Source organism: Dendrobates tinctorius, unplaced genomic scaffold (genome assembly GCF_039654945.1).
Source record: "Dendrobates tinctorius isolate UK_male_01 unplaced genomic scaffold, ASM3965494v1 ptg000056l, whole genome shotgun sequence".
In the NCBI taxonomy this organism is placed as follows: domain Eukaryota; kingdom Metazoa; phylum Chordata; class Amphibia; order Anura; family Dendrobatidae; genus Dendrobates; species Dendrobates tinctorius.
This window is the reverse complement of record NW_027361724.1, coordinates 3,861,366-3,881,323: the sequence shown is the minus strand read 5'-3', so window position 1 is coordinate 3,881,323 and position 19,958 is coordinate 3,861,366. Positions and strand designations below refer to the sequence as shown.

Below are 19,958 nucleotides of genomic sequence, written 5' to 3'. Positions count from 1 at the left end.
TGTAGGGAGGTCATACAGGCACGCGGAGGCCACACACAATACTGAGCATCATTTTGACTTGTTTCCACTTTCATGTTGGGGGTCTCTCCAAATCCAGGCCTCCATTGGTTCAAAAATGTGATTTCCATTGATGATTTTTGTGTGATTATGTTGACAACACATTCAATTTTCTACAGAACAAAGTATTCAATGAGAATATTTCATTCATTTAGATCTAGGATGTGTTATTTGAGTGTTCCCTTTATTTTTTTGAGCAGTGTAATAAGGCATGATTGCAGATCAACCCCACAATATCCCACTCCCTCATATGTCCCAACGACCTTACTGCAGGAAGATACAGGGTTAAAAATTAGCTATTTTTAACAGAGGATAGGAATTTATTTAGAATACCCTTCCAGAACTTTAACATAACAGGTCTGCGTAAAGATGATTATTTTTATGGTTTCCATTAAGAAAAAGGACAGAAAGTAATTTCTTTGCTAGTTAGTATAACAGACAATGGTAGGCGAAACCAGTGATTAAGTACTGATCCACACAATTGGTGACCCTCCATCTACACAAGCACAATTCAAGAAGTTTTCCATAGTAAAGGGTTCTTTATAAAAAAAAAAAAAAGTTATTTACCCCTTCTAATCCTGGCTGCTCTGGTGGTCTCCTCTAAGACTGGCGGCGGACAGGCTACAGGGTCAGGTGACTCTTAGACAGGATGTCATCCCATCAGAAATCATCCCACAATAACAGTGCCGTTCAGGTTTTTCCTTCAGCGGTCACATGCATGTGTGGCTTTCAGCCCCATTATCTTCCACCTGTGAGCAAATTCAGCAGCACTCCGTACTGTGGGTTCCGGAGCACAGGATCTGTACACAGTCTGCACCTTACAGTGTGCCAGATACCTAAGCCCCATGTACCATCTGTGGCACTCATGCCATGGCTTCCTGACCCCTCTTCTAGGGAGGGAGGTGCCCTCTTTTAGAAGCACAGAGTATTTAACAAGGGATGAGCTTCAACTGAAAAAAAATGTATATTTTGTTATCGCTTGTCTTTTCTAGTTACTTGTTCTATTGCCAAGTCCTGCAGAATATGCTGGCAATAGTCAAAGATTGTTAAAGGGAATCTATCAGCAGGTTTATGCTATGAAATTGAAGAGCAGCACGAAGTAGGAGTTCAGAGACTGATTTCAGCAATGTGTCACTTATTAGGCTGTGTGCTGTTTCAATACAATTCATATTTTAGTGGTTTAGCAGCAGATTAACACCACAGGACTACATCTCATGAGCATCCTGGCCCAATCACTCCCCCAGAACTGATTACCAGCTTACTATCAATATACAATGTACACAGAGAGCTGTGGGGTGGGAGGGGGCAGCTTTTAGAGCTCTGCTTCATGATACATCTAAAAACTCTGATTCGGTCCCAACTGTGGCACCCAGTACACTAAGTGATACAACAATGGAAACAGGGTCTCTTTACATTTATTCTGCTCCTGAATCTCTCCAAAAATCAATGTCTCGTGTTTCCTCCCTCCACTAACCTACCTAAACCTGATGCTGCAATTTCCTTGGGTGGCTCAACTATAACTCCCAAGAACCATGCTCACTGTCTTGGAGTGATTTTTGACACAGAACTTTCATTCGTTCCCCATATCCAATCGCTCACCTGTGTCACCCGCAATTAAAAACCCATCTCCAATATCTGACCTTTTCTCACCTTTGAAACTGCAAAAACTCTTACTGTCTCTCTTATTCATTCTCATCTAGACTACTGCAACTCTCTGGTTCTACCTCTTACTAACCCTTCTCCTCTCCAGCCCATCCTGAATGCAGCAATCAGGGTTGTATTTCTATCCAGCCACTACACCAATGCCTCCAACTTGTGCCAGTCATTCCAATAGTTACCCATCCACTTCAGCGTACAATATAAACATCTCTCACCCACAATGCTCTCCCCAGTTCTGCACCACCCTACATCTCCTCCCTCATCTCCATCTATCACCCTACCCGTGCTCTCCATTCTGCAACTGATCTAAGACTAATATTCTCCATAATTCTAACCTCTCACTTCCATCTCTAAGACTTTTCTCGTGCTGCGCCAGTTTTCTGGAATGCACTATACCCTACAATCCGATTAATACGTAGCCCTCACATTTTTAAACATGCTTTAAAACCACATCTCTAGACTGGCTCATCAACCCACTTAATTTAACTCTTCCCTGTTCCCTTATTTATTATAATGATGCTCCAAAATTATTTAATGAAAAAATGACTAATATGTCAGAAGGGTCAACAGATCCTATTTGAGGAGTTTCTGTTAATACACTCAAATTGAAAAGGCGATTCTAATAATTTCTTCATTAAAAGGGGTTTCCGGAGCTTCAGACTAATTTTCTGCAATCACTATATGACTGCAGATTGCTGAATCCTGACTGTGTAACGTGCACACTGTCAATAGTTCATTCCGTTTCCGGCTCGAGAGGGCGGGCAAATAACAGCGTAGTTTTCGTCAAGATTGAACTAGCAACTTTTACTGTTTATCTCACTGTTCTATTTAGAGAAGCAGATGAGAAGCTAGTCGCCGTGGGACCGCTTCTATGCCAAATCGCTTACTGGCAGTCGCTTGAGCAGGAAAACAGTGGAATCCTGACAGTGTGCTTATTACACACTGTCACGATTTCGCAAGTTGCAGGTGTATAGAGTAACTGCTAAAATTTAGCTGAAGCCTTTAATTTATACTAGTGAAGAGCTTAACGGTGGGCCTCTTTACTGGCCAACACTGAGCCAAGCTGCTGGTTTAGCAGATTCCTATTGGGGACAGGGGGTCAGCACAGCCATAATGCAGGCTCTTTATCTCAATATACCAACAGCCTCCCACGCAGATTACGCTTATGATGACAACTAGGAGTTCCCTTATACATTACTTGCGTTATTTCCCTGAAGTCCATTGGTTTCCTCAAATACAGTACAGTGACTGTTCACTAATTAAGGTTTCAGTCCCTAACTGAAGTTTTCAGATAAGTGGACGGCATATTACAAAGACATGCTGAGGGTTAAAATAATTACATATTGATTGGTATTGATTGCAGAACAAGTCCGCCACTCTGCAAAACGCTGCTATCAAATTGTATCCTCAGACACATTGAGAACTGGATACATGAGCCCCTCACAGCATTACATCAGCACAAGGGATTATCTCTACTAAGCAAACTCACCAAATTGAAACTGTGCATTGTCCATAAGGCGAATTGAGGCAGGAGCACACCTCTGCAAGAGAAAAGGGGGGGGGGGAACAAAAACTGTCAGTCACCAACATACAATTATATAAGAGGCAATGGCATTAAACAGAGGTCCGCAAACTTAAAGGGGTTGTCCAGGCTTGGGGCTCAAGTCCATAGTCACTATGTGACTGCAGTCTTGTGAATCCTCACAGCACGCACACTGCTCACTGTCAGGAATGCCTGGAGTCGGCAGAGGGAGAGTATGAATTGCAACCTTTGGTCTCAGTACAACTAGAACTTGTACCGAGTGAGGCCGTGCACGTCTAGTCGGTACGTGAAAGCACGTATGGAAACCATATACTTGTGGTCACACGCCAGCCGGCTCCATACGCAGATGAATCCCGACAGTGCATATATTGTATGCCGTGAGGATTCACAATTCTTCAGTCATGGAGCACAGACAACCCCTTTAAATGGCAAAAAAAAAAATTAAAGATAACATTACAGTAGTTGCATATACTTGAAAACATTATTATACCATAAATAGGTCAAAAGGGGAGGCGTCGGACCCCAATCATGTGTGAGCGATGAGTTTCTGCACTTGATCTGTGGCATTGTAAGTAACGCGACAAAGTCAAGGCGCCATCTTTTAAAGGGGCGCCAGCAATTTGAAAAAAAATATGAATGGCTGGTTCTCAAACTCTATGCTTTGCATGCATAGGAAAAAAAACTACAATACCTTGCACTTGCGCTATTAAAGGGTTAGTACCAAAACAACAAATATCCCTTAGGCCTCTTTCACACTCAGTCTTTTGACGTCAGTTGAAATCCGCCGCTTTTGGGAAAAAAACGGACTCGACATTTTTTTTGGCAGAATCCATTTTTTCCCATAGACTTACATTAGTGACAGATTGTCATGCGTTTTTTGACGGATCGTCATAATTTTGGCGTCCGCTGTCTGGAGTGGACGGACATTGAAACTTTTTTTTTGTCTGCATTGAAATGGCGGATAGCAACGGATTCGTCGCTGTCCACCATGTGCTATAATGGACGCCTAAGGGTGACGGATCCGTTGTGAACCATTAATTGACAGAATCCGCCAATGGATTCCGTTTTTTTTTTATATACTGAGCATGCCAGGAAGAGCTTCCATTCATGCAATTTAACCCCAAAAGCCGTTCTGGCACCGAAAAAAATCTCTCTCTCTCCTTTTCCAGAGTCCTGTTGCTTTAAATTTCATACATTAGCGGATCCGTCGCATCAGTTTTTGGCAAAGCGGAAACGGATCCATTTTTTCACACTGACTGTTTATAACTGACGTCAAAAGACTGAAGTGTGAAAGAGGCCTTAAAGCTTAGCTTGCTGATCAATAGGGTCCAACGGCACTGATGCAGACACTGAGGCACTGTAGCCTTGTCTTTTATGGAGCAGAGGTGCTGGAGAGCCAAATGTTTCAGGGTTCCTGAAGTTCCCAGCAGCCAGATACCCAGTAATCAGTAGACTATCCCTTATATATTTGTTTATTGGGGGTGGGGAGTTTAGGAGTAACCCTTTAAAAGGAATCCAGCAGAAGCTTTTTGCTCTGAAATCTGACAGCAGTATGATGTAGGGACACGGACCCGGATTTCAGTGATGTATTCCTTACTTTACTGTGTGTCGCTTTCTGTGTACACTGTACATTGTCAAAAAGCTGCTGATCAGTGGTGGGGGCATGGTTGTGCTATGTGGCATGAGACAACTAGTTCTTTAGTGATAATCTCCTGCTGATAAAACACCAATTGTATAGAAACAGTAAAATTCAGCCCAGTAAGTGACACATCACTGGAATAAGGGCTTCAGCCTCTACATCATGCTGTTTCCAGATTCCATAGCAAAACCCTGCTGATAAATTACCTTTAAGTACAGCGTAGGTGAGCACAAATCAATCTGCAAAAGCCGATGTTAACAATGAAGAGGCTGCAGATCTCATGAGAGTGGAAAGCTAATCTGCCGGACTGCCTTTAGGCCACCAGCTTTAATTGGCTGTACAACCCCTTGAACGCAAGGTTCATATAGGGTCCTTGAGCTTGCACCTGAGAGCCTACACATGCAGGACAGTGGGCGCCTGTGCATACCCCCATGTGCTGCAGTATAGCACTGTATTACAGTATTATTCTTCTCGAAAACCAGTGCTTATTTGGGTCTACAAATCTGTACCCATCCAATTCGAATATACAAAATCAGACAGAAAATAAAAGTCCCCTGCATAAAGTGAGAATATAGGAACAGTAGTGCCCCTTAGATGACAAGGTCTGAGTTATGTGCAGCAGTAACATGGTTGCGGGATGTTTTAGTGCCATGTAATTTTTTTTTGGGTAGGGTCTAAATTATCACGGGTCACAACTAGATAATATAAATCTTCGTTGAACTAAATAGAATTAAAAGTTGGAACATCCCAGAAGTACAAAAAAAAAAAAAAAAAGCTGTGCATTCGTCCAAGAATCCCTTTAAAAATATTTGGATAAAATTACTTTTTTCACTCATTTTATCAAATTAAAAAAAAAACCATCCAATTATAGAAAAAGACAAATGTGTCACGTCGTCCAGAAAGCGCATCGCCTTATAGCGACCAGGTGTTGAGAAGTTGGGAAATGTAATCCTGGCACAATCTGATAACAGCCATTGTGAATGGAAACACGCGGGTCAGTGGTCTGCGGTGAAACGCTGCATAATTCACCTACAGGCCACCGCTGTGGTTATCAGCCTGCGTAGACATTACATAAGTAGGGCAGACGTGAGCACGAGACCAGAGCCGCACAGATATGGATTTTGCTCTTTTTCATTATTTTGCAGATAAATGAAGTATAATAAAATGTGCATGTCCTCATGATGACAATCCATAAATAGACTAACTATAGTGAATTGGTCATATTACAAATTAATCTACCAGCAATGTCACAAACAAACAATACAAAAATGGATTTATCATCCATGCGTCTCTTTCCTTGCCCCAAACCGATCAGGCTTCTCAAAAAGACAATCAGGTTAAAGAAGTTAAATGGCCGATCACAGGATGACAAGTTGTCGAGACCTCCAGTGATCAGATGTGATACCGGAAATAAGCATTTGATTACCTGCAGGGACGTTACATGCCCCCCGTCTTTAATCCCCTGACGCTACGGTGTTCCCAGCCATTGTCTACTCAGGTCCTTCACTGACCATGTGGCTTCAATGATGTCATTGGCACGAGATCACCGAGCTCAAACACGACTGTCTGCAGCGGTCAACTGAATGATGATCGGCAAGAAGTAAAAAGCAGAGATTGAAGGGGACCACAGTTTTGAAGTCTTTCAATAATAATGAATTGTAAGTAGGAGGATCCCAAGCAGAAGATCAAATCTTAAACGGCAAGCGGTATAACTTTCTGATGAAAGCACATATTGTCATGCCACTGATTTTGCTGGTTTATACACATGACAAAATCAGGAAACGTTGTCGATTTTTTTAAACTATTTTTTGAAGCGTCCACCAGTAGTGTGAACCCAGAAACATGCAAGTATTACATAAGCCCCATGTTCGGAAATTTCCACCCAGCACATTTTTCATATACGTGAATGGAAAGGTGGCAGCTTTTTCTCTGTACCTTCCACTAATGTGATGGCTGGTTTCCTGCAGAAGTCACCTGAAGAATGAACGTTCCTTCTTTTAAGCAATTCCTGGTAACCAAATCCTTCCTGCTAGAAGTAGCAGAAAAGACAGAACATGTGCAGGGCAAAGTCGTTTTTATACTACTAGGCACTATGTTCGTTTTTTGCAGTGCTATTAGGCGGATTCCAGCCTAAAAGACGTTGTATGCACAAAGCCTTAAAGTTTTATTTTTTTTTTGCAGAACGGAATCTGTTGAGAAACCTTTGATTCCAAAGTGGTCCTGAAGGTCAAAACCATGGTCAGCATGAATCAGAGCCTGGCTGTGCTGTGCGACTGCAGACAGAAAGGTTTTACTCTTAAAGCACCACTTCAGCGCTTTTGTTTTTTTTTTCTTTACTGCAGCGCTGGAGTGGTGCTTCTAATCTAAGGTCTCATACTTACCCACCACTGTCTTTTCCACCTATTGCTGATGCTCCTGGTGCCTCCAGCAGTTTGTGACCTACTGGATCGCTGCAATGTTTGTTGGAGTCAGCCAGGTCATTTTGCAATGCAAGACTATGAGGGTCTTGTTCTGGTTCTCAAGACTTGCAGAGTGCTGAGCCAGTAGTTGCTGTCTCGTGATGGCGCCGCGGGACTGGGGCGGCGCTGATAGAATGTAAAGAAGGCGACGGGCGAGTATAAGACTATGGTCAGGGACCTTAGACTGGAAGCACCAATCCAGCACTCAGAATAAAACCAAAAACGCTGGAGTGGTGCTTTAACTGTTGCAGCGATTCAGAGAAAACACCGGTTGCAAAGCCATCCAGGGATAATAGGGAGAGACCTGACTAATCCCATAACTTCACCAGCCAGGGTTTTTTCCTGTCCCACTCCAGAAAATTGACAAATCTTTTCCTATGTATACACATGACATGTTACCTTTGAAAGGAACATAAATAAGCTGTAAGATAATCAGTGACGATGGTTGAGAAGACGGGGCCTAAAAAATGGGGAATATTACGTAATCTGCCACCACTCCTTTACGTCATCTCAGTATATACTTCTACATGATAAACTAGAGATGGCTTATTAGATAAAATGAAAAGATGCTGCCTTTTTTCTATAGGGTATCCAGTATACTGTGCTAAGCATTTCTCATGTAATGGGTGGGTGGCCCACCGGAGGATTCACCAGTTCACCTGTGAGCCAGTCCTAGCCAGCCGAAAGTGGTGGTCATGCTGATTGCTGAAAGACAAGACTGACTAGCTATATCGTACAGCATCAGATGCTGGGAAAATCTGAATGGAAACTGTACAGGCGGTCATAGATTGTGCCAGTGCCACCAAACTTATCCAGAACATTGTAAACAAGTGCCCGAAACATTTTCTAATTTGACCAAAGAGGACTACTGAATGATCTAGATTCATTATTTTTTATTAAAGGGTTATTAAGCAAAATATCACCTTCTACAGATAGGGACAACCCTTCAATTTTCGAAAGAAATTTTGTTTAAGAACGTAGCTCACCATGAATAGCAATATCATCGAACAAAGGAAGACGTGCAGCGAGATCAGCGGCACAACCACGTCTTCTAGGGGCAAACTTACATGATAAATGTCTACCACCTAAAAACAGGATTACCGATCCAGCCACATACTTGGTACACCGTTCTCCCCAAAACAGAAACTTCAACATGAAAATGTGTTACAAGCCACACTGTTTATAACGGTAGACCGTCTGATCAAAAGTCAGGAAGCCATCACTCAGAGATGGATGCGGAGTCACATCTGTTTCACTAACATTTACTCCCAAGTAATGACAAACTCACCCCAAACTAATATATAGCACAGGCCCCCCGATGTACAAACACAGGAAGGAAAGTTAATGTCACTGGTGATGGATAGGCCTGCTGGACGTGAGCTGCTTTTTAAGTGCCACCAAACCAAACCTGGTAGCCGGCCGAATCAGAGCTGGTCATTGTGAGCTTTGATGCTCTGACCCATAACACGGCCCGGGTTCCTGTAATTATATAAGCCATGTAGCTGGAAAGAAGGAAGCAAGGCCATCTAATAAATCAACGGCCCTGGAAATGTAACCCTACAAATACACAGACCGCCCGACAACAAACACAGAAATGGTGTTCCATTAATTTACGCAGCCAGGGAGTCCAGGACTGACATATACATGATGAACCTGTAATTCATAGCTCATTAGCAAGGGCCCTGATAAATTATGATAAGCACTGGTGCCAATAAGGACACAAGAGGAGCAGGGTGTTTGTTTTTTTTTAACAAATATAGAAATGTAACAAAAAAAACAAAAAAAAAATATGTTTTGGAAAATATTCACGGCAAAAGATTAAAAAACAAAAAACAAAACCCAAACTGTCCAATTGTTTATTTCATATATATTTTTATTGAGGATTATTTTACATTTTAGTATATAAAAACAGGAATAAAAAAAATCTAAAATCTAAACCCGCGCAATTAATACACAGAAGAATTTACAATGGGGGATATACACATAAAAAGGAAATATATATTGCTGCTTTATTTATGTGTATATCCCCTTATCATAAAATGTATGTATGTATGTATGTATGTATGTACGTATGTATCATTTAGGCTGGAGTCACACTGGCGAGGAATACGGGTGCGTGAGAGGCGCTAAAAGCACGCATTAGACACGGACCAATGATTCTCTATGGGGTCACTCGCACCAGGCGTATATTTCTCATCTGTATTCTACGCTCCGTGCCACTCGCAGCATGCTGCGATTGTCAGCGTACTACGCCCGTAGTACGCCAATGCAAGTCTATGGGTGCGCAAAAAATACGGATTACACACGGAACACACGTGTGACCTGCGAGAAATACGCTGGTCTTTTGGCTGGTGACAGGAAATGGGCCAATCCATCATCAGGAAGCCTAGACATGCAAATGAGCTCAAAAAGCGCTCCAGACATCCAGGAAGTACGCCTCCACGGAGTACAGCAGCAGCATGGCGTCCACGTACATTAATGTGGAGATGCTAATTGTGCTGGTGCAGGAGCATCCCGAAATATGGGACCCACGCGATGCAAATTATGCTAACCGCACAAGAAAGGAGGCGTCATGGAGGCGCATCTGTCGCCAGATGTACCATGACTTCGGTGACCGACCACGTGATGAGCAGCAGAAAATTCGTAAGTGCAACCATAAAAATATCATTAACCTTAGCGCGCGCTATAAAATGACTCTACAATCAGCACCCCCCCTTCCTGGGTATGTAATTTTAGCCTCATGAGGCCGTTACATTAGGATGTGACACGTGGCTTCACACAGCCATAATTAGGGGTTAGGCCACAAGCTCCTCATCCTCCTAGCCACTAAAATTAGTTTCAGGGGAGCTAATGAGACCCTGGGTATCTGCCCAATTACATGTGCCACCATGGGTAGAACGCACACCCCAGAAGGCCCCATGCCTAGACTACTGTTTGAAAATGTGACCTCTCAAATATCTGATTTTGACAAACTTTACTGTCACATTGCAGTGGAAGATGTGATGAAACGGTGGAGAAGCATCCGGGACCAGTACCGCCGTGAATGCCAGCAGCGGTCCAGGAGTGGGGATGCTGGCCATGTCAAGAGCAAATATATTTACTATGACCGGCTGAACTTCCTCGCCCCAATTCTGGCTCTGAGACCGTAAGTACATACCTCACACCACATGACACAAAAACATTACACAAATACTTTACAGGGACAAAAATATTGATGTATTTTTGCCTCTGTTCTATTTCATAAAAGAACTCAATCCAACCTTACGGATCGAGGAACGGCCTCAGAGGCAGAGCCCATTATTGATCCTGTAGGGGATGAGGTGGCTGGCCCATCTTCTCCCCCTACAAGAAGGATGTCTGAAGAGGAGGCATCACAAGACCAAACAATGGCTGCCCGACACAACACACCACCAGGACGGTCTGCAGCTGCAACCTCACCCATCCTGGAAGAGATGGGCAACTTGAGCAGCAGCCCAACTGCCCAGATCAGGCCCTCCCCACAGGCTCCTCTTGCATCACGGCGAATAAGAAGGCGCCAGGTCGCCATTCAAGAGAGCCGGACCCATGTGGACACAGGGGTGCTGAATTACTTGTCCAGAGTCACTACAGATGATGGTGAGGAGGCCTATGCACGTAGCCTCACCCTTTATCTCCGTGCCCTTACCCGTGAGGTCAGGCTCCGTATTAGGGGGTGTATTCAGATCCTGCTTGATGCAAGCACCCCCCCCAATACCCCATATGAGGTGTTTGAATTTCTGGAGAGGTGGCAGCTCTCACCAAGATATTTAATGCGCATGAGACCATCCACACAGATGCTTGCTCAAGCAGGGTCTGAACAGCCCCTAATACGTGGGCCAACACCTCAACCCCTTCCTCCCCCTACCCATCCTTCTATTCCGCAGCCCCAAATGTCTTCATCAAGCCAACCCCACCAATATGGCCACTTGTACCCACCCAGTGTTGGAGGCTGGTCCCAACCTGGTTGGGGACGATCTGGCTATCTTGGTGGGTATGAGCCACGGGCCTACCAGAGCCAACAAGAAGCCCCTCACCATCATCATTATTACTCTGGGCAGTATTACCAACAGGCCCAGGAGGCTGGACAACAACAGCATCATGGGCAACAGTATGGCCCCACACAGGGCGATGTTGGCCACAATGTCCAGCAGCACCCACAGGCTGTTCCTCCCCATTCCCCTTCCCCTACATATGAGGATTTATGACTCAAAAATTTGGAGATGTCCAGTAATAGGTAACTGGTGCTTCTAATCTAGACAAAAAAACAGGTGTTCTCCTTCACCAGCATTTAGAACATAATTTAAGACTCACATTTGTAAACAATGTTTTCCAAACATATGAAACAATCCATCATAACAGGCAACGCTACCTCACGCCTTTCACACAGATATTACATGTGTGTATAAAAGAGAATATTTAAATGCGCTATGCTGTTTTACCTGAAAAGATGAAAATACACTAATCACTTGCTAATGCATAGGAAAGGCGTGCTTGCCTTTAGTTAAGTAATCAACTTTGTTAATAGCATTCTCTAGTAAAACAATTTGAGGCGACCAGCATTCACAATATCACGCTCTCTCTGTCTTAACAAGTGAGTTTTGTATTTTCATCCTTTCCAGTATAGCATGCTTAAATATTGTCTGTTCTACAGACAGGTAATATCTGTGTGAAAGATGTGAGGTAGCCTTGCCTGTCATGATGGAAGCTTTCTATGTTTGGAAAACATTATGAGGAAATGTGAGTGTTATCTTATTGACTTTATTTTCGTGATGGAGCTCTCCCTTTGTTGCCTAATCAAGGTTAATGTAGGCATGCAGCAATGTTGTTATTGCATAATGTTTGTTGCAGTTTTTTTCTGTAATGTTAATGTTACACCAAGTTAAAGAAGGCCCAAAAGGTCATTTTGGCCATTGCCAAATTTGTGTTCTGGCAAAATTATGTTTGCCTTTAAGCAAAACAAACAAAAAAAGGCAAAACTAAAAATTTGTCTACTCTAGTTAACGTCTCTGTGTGATTTCTCACTATCCATCACAACATACTTACAGACACCAACCAATGCAAAGAAACACTCATAGAATCATAAAAAGGCTTGAGTAATATATATTTAGACACACTTTGAAAAAAAGAAATTATAACATAGACACAGCATTCTCTTGCCAAGAAGTTGCCCCCTCAGGTGAGATAAAGTAATTAGTGAAAATATCACGCACTTTGAGGCCAGAGAGCGGTCTACGTTGAGGGATGATAGGTGGTCTCACCCTGCGCACATTGTCCGGCCTACGCACAACACCATCAGAGGAGGAACAATCATGTATCCTGGTGAAGTTAGGCAGAACAACACAGGCTTTCACAACTTCATTCACATTTTGCTCACTCAACTGAATGGCAGACTGGAGTACCCGCCATTTGGCACAAAGAATCCCAAAGGAACACTCCACCAGTCGCCTAGCACGTGATAGGCGCAAGTTAAAAATTCTGCGCCTGTGGTCAAGGTTGTGCCGGGGATATGGCCTCATGACATTACGTGATAACTGAAAGGCCTCATCTGCCACAAGGACATAAGGGACTGATTGTTCGGGGGAGCCTGGTAGCTGGCGTGGTGGTGGTAGATCCAACTGGTTGGTGCGTAGCCGCCGACCCATTATGGAAGTATTGAAGACTCTAGAGTCTCCCGTCCTTCCATAGGCCCCAATGTCAACAATTATAAACTTGTATTGAGGGTCTACCAGAGCCAACAATACAACAGAAAAGTATTGCTTATAATTGAAGAATTGGGACCCTGAGTTCGGCGGCTTACGCACCCTGATATGTTTGCCATCCAGGGCCCCAATACAATTTGGAAACAGGCAGTCCTCCTCAAAGTCCCTTGAAATCCTTAACCAGTCTTCCATCCTGGGCTCGGGTAGGACCACCTGATGGAGTCTTGTCCAGATTTCTGCACATGTAGACCTCACTATGCCTGAAATGGTGGACTTTCCAATGAGAAACTCATGGTGGAGGGCGGCATAAGACAGGCCAGTGGACAGGAAGCTGTAGAACAACAGAAATAGTCCAGGTTAGAATGGCTAAAGTAAAAAAAAATCAGTTACATGCCAACCAAACTTGGCAGGAAATGAGAGAGAACAACACACACATATGCGGTGGCACAATGACTAAGTGATATGCAGGACATATTAGATGTAACATTCTGCTGTGTCAGGTGAAACATATTTTGAGTAAGATGAGGGTATTAAACTTTGTCCAAGAAGGCCAAAAAACATAAATTAACACACACATTATGAACATAGAGAATGTGGTTGTGGAGTACATACCGTATTGTGAGTAGAAGTCGCTCCTCTGCAGATATCACTTTGCGCATCCTTGTGTCCTGAAAGGTGATCCCAGGGCGCACTGTCTCCAAGAGGCGATCAAATGTGGAAATGCTCATTCGACAGTACTGGTAAAATTTGTCCGGATGCTCCCGCAGAGACGAATAGAGGCGGTGAAAATGCCCTCTTGTGAGTCGTTGCCTCAAAAGTGAATGTACCCACATGCGTCTCCTCCTCCGCGGATCCACTATCACTGGGTATGGTTGCCCAAAGCGCCGTGACAAAAGCCAGGTAAAGAGAACCTGCTCGGTTGTATTGAATGTCAGACCCTCTGCCATGCTGCACAAAGAACACCAACACACCTCGTGAAAGCAAGGTGAGAAATGTACAGAATGTAGGCAGCCACCTGTTTCTGAGTGTAGAAATAGGGTGCAGGCTAATGATTTAAATTGTTTGCAGGCCTCAAAACCGTTAAATGTCCATTTTGCAAGGCTGCGAGAAAATCTCGCCATACGGATTGCATACGGATTACATACGGAGACACGCATGCGCAAAATACGCGACCTCACCTTGCTTACGGATGACCTACGGACCACTATTTAGTGGTCATTGATCCGTATTACGCATGTAAAATACTGACCGTATTTTGCGCAGGTTAGTGTGACTCCAGCCTTATATGTAGAAACTAGACCTCTTAGGTCCCAATTCATCAAAGCACCAGGATTTTGGTGTAAAAAGCTTTGTAAAGTCGTAAAATTTTGCCACAACTCGAGGCTGCACTTAAATTTATCAAAGTGGCGTGCACGTTGCTCAGAGATGAGCAGGGCTCGCCATACCCGACCATGCACTCATCCATGGCAGCACCACTCACTTTGCCGTAGCTGGGGAAAAAAATGACGCGAAAACTAGGCTGCACCAAAACGTGGCGACTTTTCAAATCTTTTAAGCGCCAGAATTCCATGGAATGGAGGAGCATTTCTGAACAAAACATCGGCACTTTTAATGAATTGGAAAATTGAGCATGGCCACGTCCAGTCCCGTCCCTGCACTTACAAGAAATGTTCATATTGCGCAACTTTTTAAAGTTTTTACGCTAACGTTTTGGCGTAAAAGGTTTGGCGAATCAGCACCCTGGTGTTCCAATCATGTCGCCCATACTTTACTCACCAGACAGGGTTTGCAGCCACTGGTGGGTGTATATTTCCTGAGCATTTGTGCCCATCAGTGGCCACAGTCTGGATCAATACCTAGGTACCCATCTAGAATAGAGAACCATTGCAAAATTTGCAAATCACACAATGTATAAGATTTTTATTTTTGCAAAAGCCCTGTGTACGCATACCAGAGGCCAACATTCATCTGGTGGCTGAAGGCCTATGGGGAGATTAAAGCATACTTTAGACCTAGTTCACAAAACATATGTGACATGCACAAGTGTGAACAAGTCGGTCAGACAGTGCTCACACCACCCAATGGCTGAAACACAAGAAAACACAAAATGACAAATTTGCAAAAAATACTCTGCAGTAAAAAACATTACAGTAATCAGCAAATGCTGTGTAACGAATACAGGGTATTTAGTCGATACGTTTTTTGCAAAAAAATGTATACCAAGCCGCTTCACCACGTCACGGTAACCCTTCACGAAGCAGTCCCTATCTAATGTATTTAAAACCTAAACATGTGAACAGTGTCTAAATGAACAGGATACAGACAGGCGCCTCCTAGCATTTGGGCTCGTTTTTTCCTTGCTCAGCACAGTTTAGGAGACCCCACCCCTCTCCTGTGTGAAATGCACATAAATGAGCTGTCTTGCACCACAAGCCCATATGCTAGGAGGCGCCTGTCTGTATCCTGTTCATTTAGACACTGTTCACATGTTTAGGTTTTAAATACATTAGATAGGGACTGCTTCGTGAAGGGCTACCGTGACGTGGTGAAGCGGATTGGTATACATTTTTTGCAAAAAACGTATTGACTAAATACCCTGTATTCGTTACACAGCACTTGCTGATTACTGTCATGTTTTTTACTGCAGAGTATTTTTTGCAAATTTGTCATTTTGTGTTTTCTTGTCTTTCTAGTTCACAAAACGCAGCATGCACTTAGCTTAAGGCCTTACTGAGATGTCCATTTTTCACATACATGTTCTGTGCATTTCACGGATAGAAAGCGTACACATTGTAGTCTATGCTGATAAGCGCTCTGTTTATCTGGTGCTAGTGAAGAGGGGCCTCTCAGCCGGTCAGGATTGTGGGTGACGGTGGTGCCACGTCCGGTGACTGTGTGGGCCACATCCTCTCACTCTCCGTGCCTTCCTGGGCCCATGTGGAAAGGGATTATCTGACAAACCGTACCGAGGTGACCTCACATGTTCCTAGGGGGGTGCGGAACGTTGCGTTGGTGAATGTGGAGAGACCACACTACGTGATACTTCTGACATAAAAGTGACATCAGTCGGGGTGGTGAGGTGCAGCTTCATCAACCTCTGTGCGCTGTCTGTTTTTAACATTGCAATGGGTAGGAGTTCTGCACATTTTTGTCCTGCAGGATTTCCTTGATCTTTTTTTGGGGTGGGGTGCATACAAGACCATTACCGACAGATGGTAACAAGCTCACAGACCAAACACTGATGGATATCGGTCCGTTTCACTCCATGTACAAAAAAAAAAAAAAAAAAATGGCCGTCTGAATGAGACCCAAAACGAGACTCGAAACATGGAACTTGTCACAACACTAATTCAATACAACCTTGTGCCATCTAGCAAAATTCGGTGTCTTATATATACCGTATATTTTTTAAAAAAAACATACATGGGAGCCTATATGATGTGTATGACTTTTTTTTTTTTTTTTTTTTTTAAAACACCGGAGCCTACGGGTTTGATGAATGGCATCGGTTGAGACTGAGTTTTTTTGCATGCCTGATGTTAAAAAGCTTGCTCCATACATATTGGTATATGTTGGGTTCAGATACAGGGTAAAGGGGTTGGTCACTACTAGAAACACCTTATTAATGGGCTAGAGGTGATTAAAAAGAAAAAAAAAAAAAAATACTCAAATTCTATACTGATAATCCACGGCCACGGTCATGACACACTTGGCAGATGTTGATCCCGGCAGACTGGAGTGGGGCACTGTACTAACTATGGAGGAGCAGCGATGGTTCAGTAGCTGACAATTCTGGACCCATTAATAACAGGTAACGTCTTTAAGGAAGGACACATCTGTAGTGTGGTTTCTACACAAGCACGGTGGCGATGGTGAAGTCTGCAGATATCCTCACCTTGTCTAGGACGATCACGGTTTTGTTCATAATACATTTTTCCAAGATAAGGAAATAAAAACTGGAAGATAACCGGAGTACCATTAGTTTGTCAGAAGATGCAACGTTTCTCTAGAACAAACAATAGCGGATGTAGATAGTGAAGGTTGATGCAAGTATTCGTTGCTGTAACTACGTCCGTACAACCCTGTCTGTTGCTACAAGGAAAAAGAAAAAGGATGGAAGAGACGCCATGAAATCAGTGACCTGTATACAAGCCTCTTTGCCTCTGGCCATTCACTTATACGTGGTCCCACCACCGCGCTGTCTGCCATCACCTTCAGATATAACAGTGGGGGGTTTATCGCCCAACACATATCAGATTAGTAGAGGGTACTAATAAAGTTGGGAAGTACGCATCACTTGCTGTGCGTTCTAATCAACACGAAAACGCAAAACTCATCCCCAAGTGAGTCATTGGGCACGGAGACTGACTCAAATAGTGCGTCCTAAGGCCACACATTAACCCAACTTACACAGAAGCAAGTTCTCCTTCAGAAAGCTACAAACAGACACCACTTCACACCGTGTCCTAATATACATGGAATGTTGGGTTTTCCAACAAATGAACCATAAATCAGTAATAAGAGATAGTGCATCAATGTGGAACTGGGTGACCAGTGGTGGCATGAAGAAAAAACCAAACACAGGCCAAGTCCATGGTAGGACGTTCTAGCTACTCTAGCTCCATAGCAGACTTTTATAAATATGTGACTGCCGATAGAGGGGGTCTTCTTACCATGCAAATTGGCACAAAGCCTCTAAATCAGTGTTTCTCAACTCCAGGCCTCAAGACCCATCAATAAGTCAAGTTTTCTGGATTTCCTTAGTATTGCACAGGTGATAATTTTATCACCTGTGCAAAACTATCACCTGTGCAATACTAAGGAAATCCAGAAAACATTGACCTGTTGGTGAGTCTTGAGGACTGGAGTTGAGAAACACCGATCTAAATCATTGGGAGGCTCAAGTGTCAGAGACCTCCCTGATGTGACCGATGATGAAGTGATTAACATCCATTATCGAAAACTACTTTTAGGTCAATTTGATAGGAGAAAAAAAAAAGAAAAAAAAAAAAAAAAAAGTAAAATGCAACATGATCCTGGTCACATGATCAGTTGCATGATTTCAGGAACTATTAAGCTTTCTCTCTAAGGCCTGTTTCACACTTCCGTTTTTGTGTCCGCCAAACGGATCCGTTTCCGTTTTTTTGACGGAAACTGATGCAAACGGATCCGTTTTTAAAAAAACGGATCCGTTTTTTTGACGGATCCGCGGTAACCACTAATGGAAGTCTATGGGACAAAAAAAACGGATCCTGCAAAAAAATGGCGGATCCGTTTTTTTACGGAAACCAACGGATTTTGACGGATTTGAAAAAACGGAAGTGTGAAACAGGGCTAATCCCAAACATTACTGCAGGCATGGGACGTCATCTGCGGCCACATTTCTGCTGGAAATCGCATAGGTGCATATCCAAAACAGTCAACAGATAATCATAATTTAAAGTATCAAATAAATAGGTAAAACTGGAATAACAATAAAAAGCGCAAATAGGGTTTTATCCGAGTAGCAGTGGGGAGACCAAAGGTAATGCTGCTCACCTGGTGGGATTGTTGTATCCACAACCACTAAAAGGCTCAAGGCTGCTGCAGACCCACGGCTTGGAAAACAAGGAATTGGAATATAAGGGTTAATCTTGCGCTGCCGGTGTGGAAAAATAGAAGTGCGCGATATCCAGGAATGTAGTTTATTAGTCAACGCATTTCGAAGTTCCAAACTTCATCAGATACGGTGGTTTGTTCTGACGGAAGTTTGGATCTTCAAAATGTGTTGACTAATCAACCACGTTCCTGGATATCGTTCTCTCGTATTCTTCCATACCGATGGTGCAGAATTAACCCTTAAGGCTACTTTCACACTTGCTTTGTTCTGCAGCGCGTTTTTCCCACAAAAAAACGCATGGAAAAAACGCATACAAATGCTGCGTTTTTTTTCAAGCATTTTTATGAGCACGCATGAAAAAAACGCAGCGTTTTTATGCGTTTTTAGTGCGTTTGCATTTTTTTCAAACATTAGTTGGCCCCTCACACTAACCCAAACCATGACTTTACTAACCCTAACCAAACCATACTAACCCTAACCCTTAACCAAACCCTACTAACCCTAACCAAACCATACTAACCCTAACCCCCCTTAACTAACCCTAACTCTAACCCAAACCCCTAAATTCCATTGTCTAACTAATGGTCAACAAAAAAATGCATGCGCAAAAAAACGCATACATGAGCATGCCAATGCGCACCCATAGACTTATAATGGGTGTCTTGCAGTAAAAAAATGCATGCGTTTTTTTGAGGCAAGTCTGACGCCCAAAAAATGCACCAGGATGCATTTTGTGCGCCCGAGCACACACCACAAAAAACGCATGCGTGTAAAAACGCATAAACGCATGTGTATGCGCACATAAGCGCATCCCATGCAAAATATAGCAAAAAAAAACGCATGTGTTTTTTAGCGCTAAAATACAGCGCAAAAAAACGCAAGTGTGAAACCAGCCTAACCCACACAGATGATCTTCTCTTCCTGCATCATCTGCATAACCCGACTGCAATGGGCTTCGGAGGATTGCAATCCGACGGAACAGCAACCTACACCAGTCGCGATCGGTTAATTATTCTGTCAGGTTTGTAGTATAAACTCCTCTAGCTACCAGTCTAGTTTGTGCGACACCACACTGGGGAGTGCCCCCTCGTCTATTGTTTTGTTTTTTTTTGCCTTTTTGGTATGACTAATCATATGGGACATGTAAGCAGTGTTCCCCCAAATCCAGTTCTTAAGAGCTACTAAAAGATCATGTTTTCAGGATTATCTTACCAGTAATTGAGGATTACTATACCAATCCTGAAAACATTATCTGTTGGTGGCTTTCGAGCACTGGAGTTGAGGA

The 19,958-nt window shown here is 43.3% G+C and overlaps 1 protein-coding gene across 1 annotated transcript in view; it reads right to left on the bottom strand.

Annotated features, from left to right (window-relative positions):
* The window catches only part of AGPS (alkylglycerone phosphate synthase), a 214,174-nt gene that overhangs the window by 65,663 nt on the left and 128,553 nt on the right, over positions 1 to 19,958 (bottom strand). Inside the window, exon 12 of the mRNA XM_073577433.1 lies at positions 3,206 to 3,257. Within this exon, the coding sequence (XP_073433534.1) occupies positions 3,206 to 3,257 (52 nt within the window). The remainder of the gene's footprint in view (positions 1 to 3,205; positions 3,258 to 19,958) is intronic.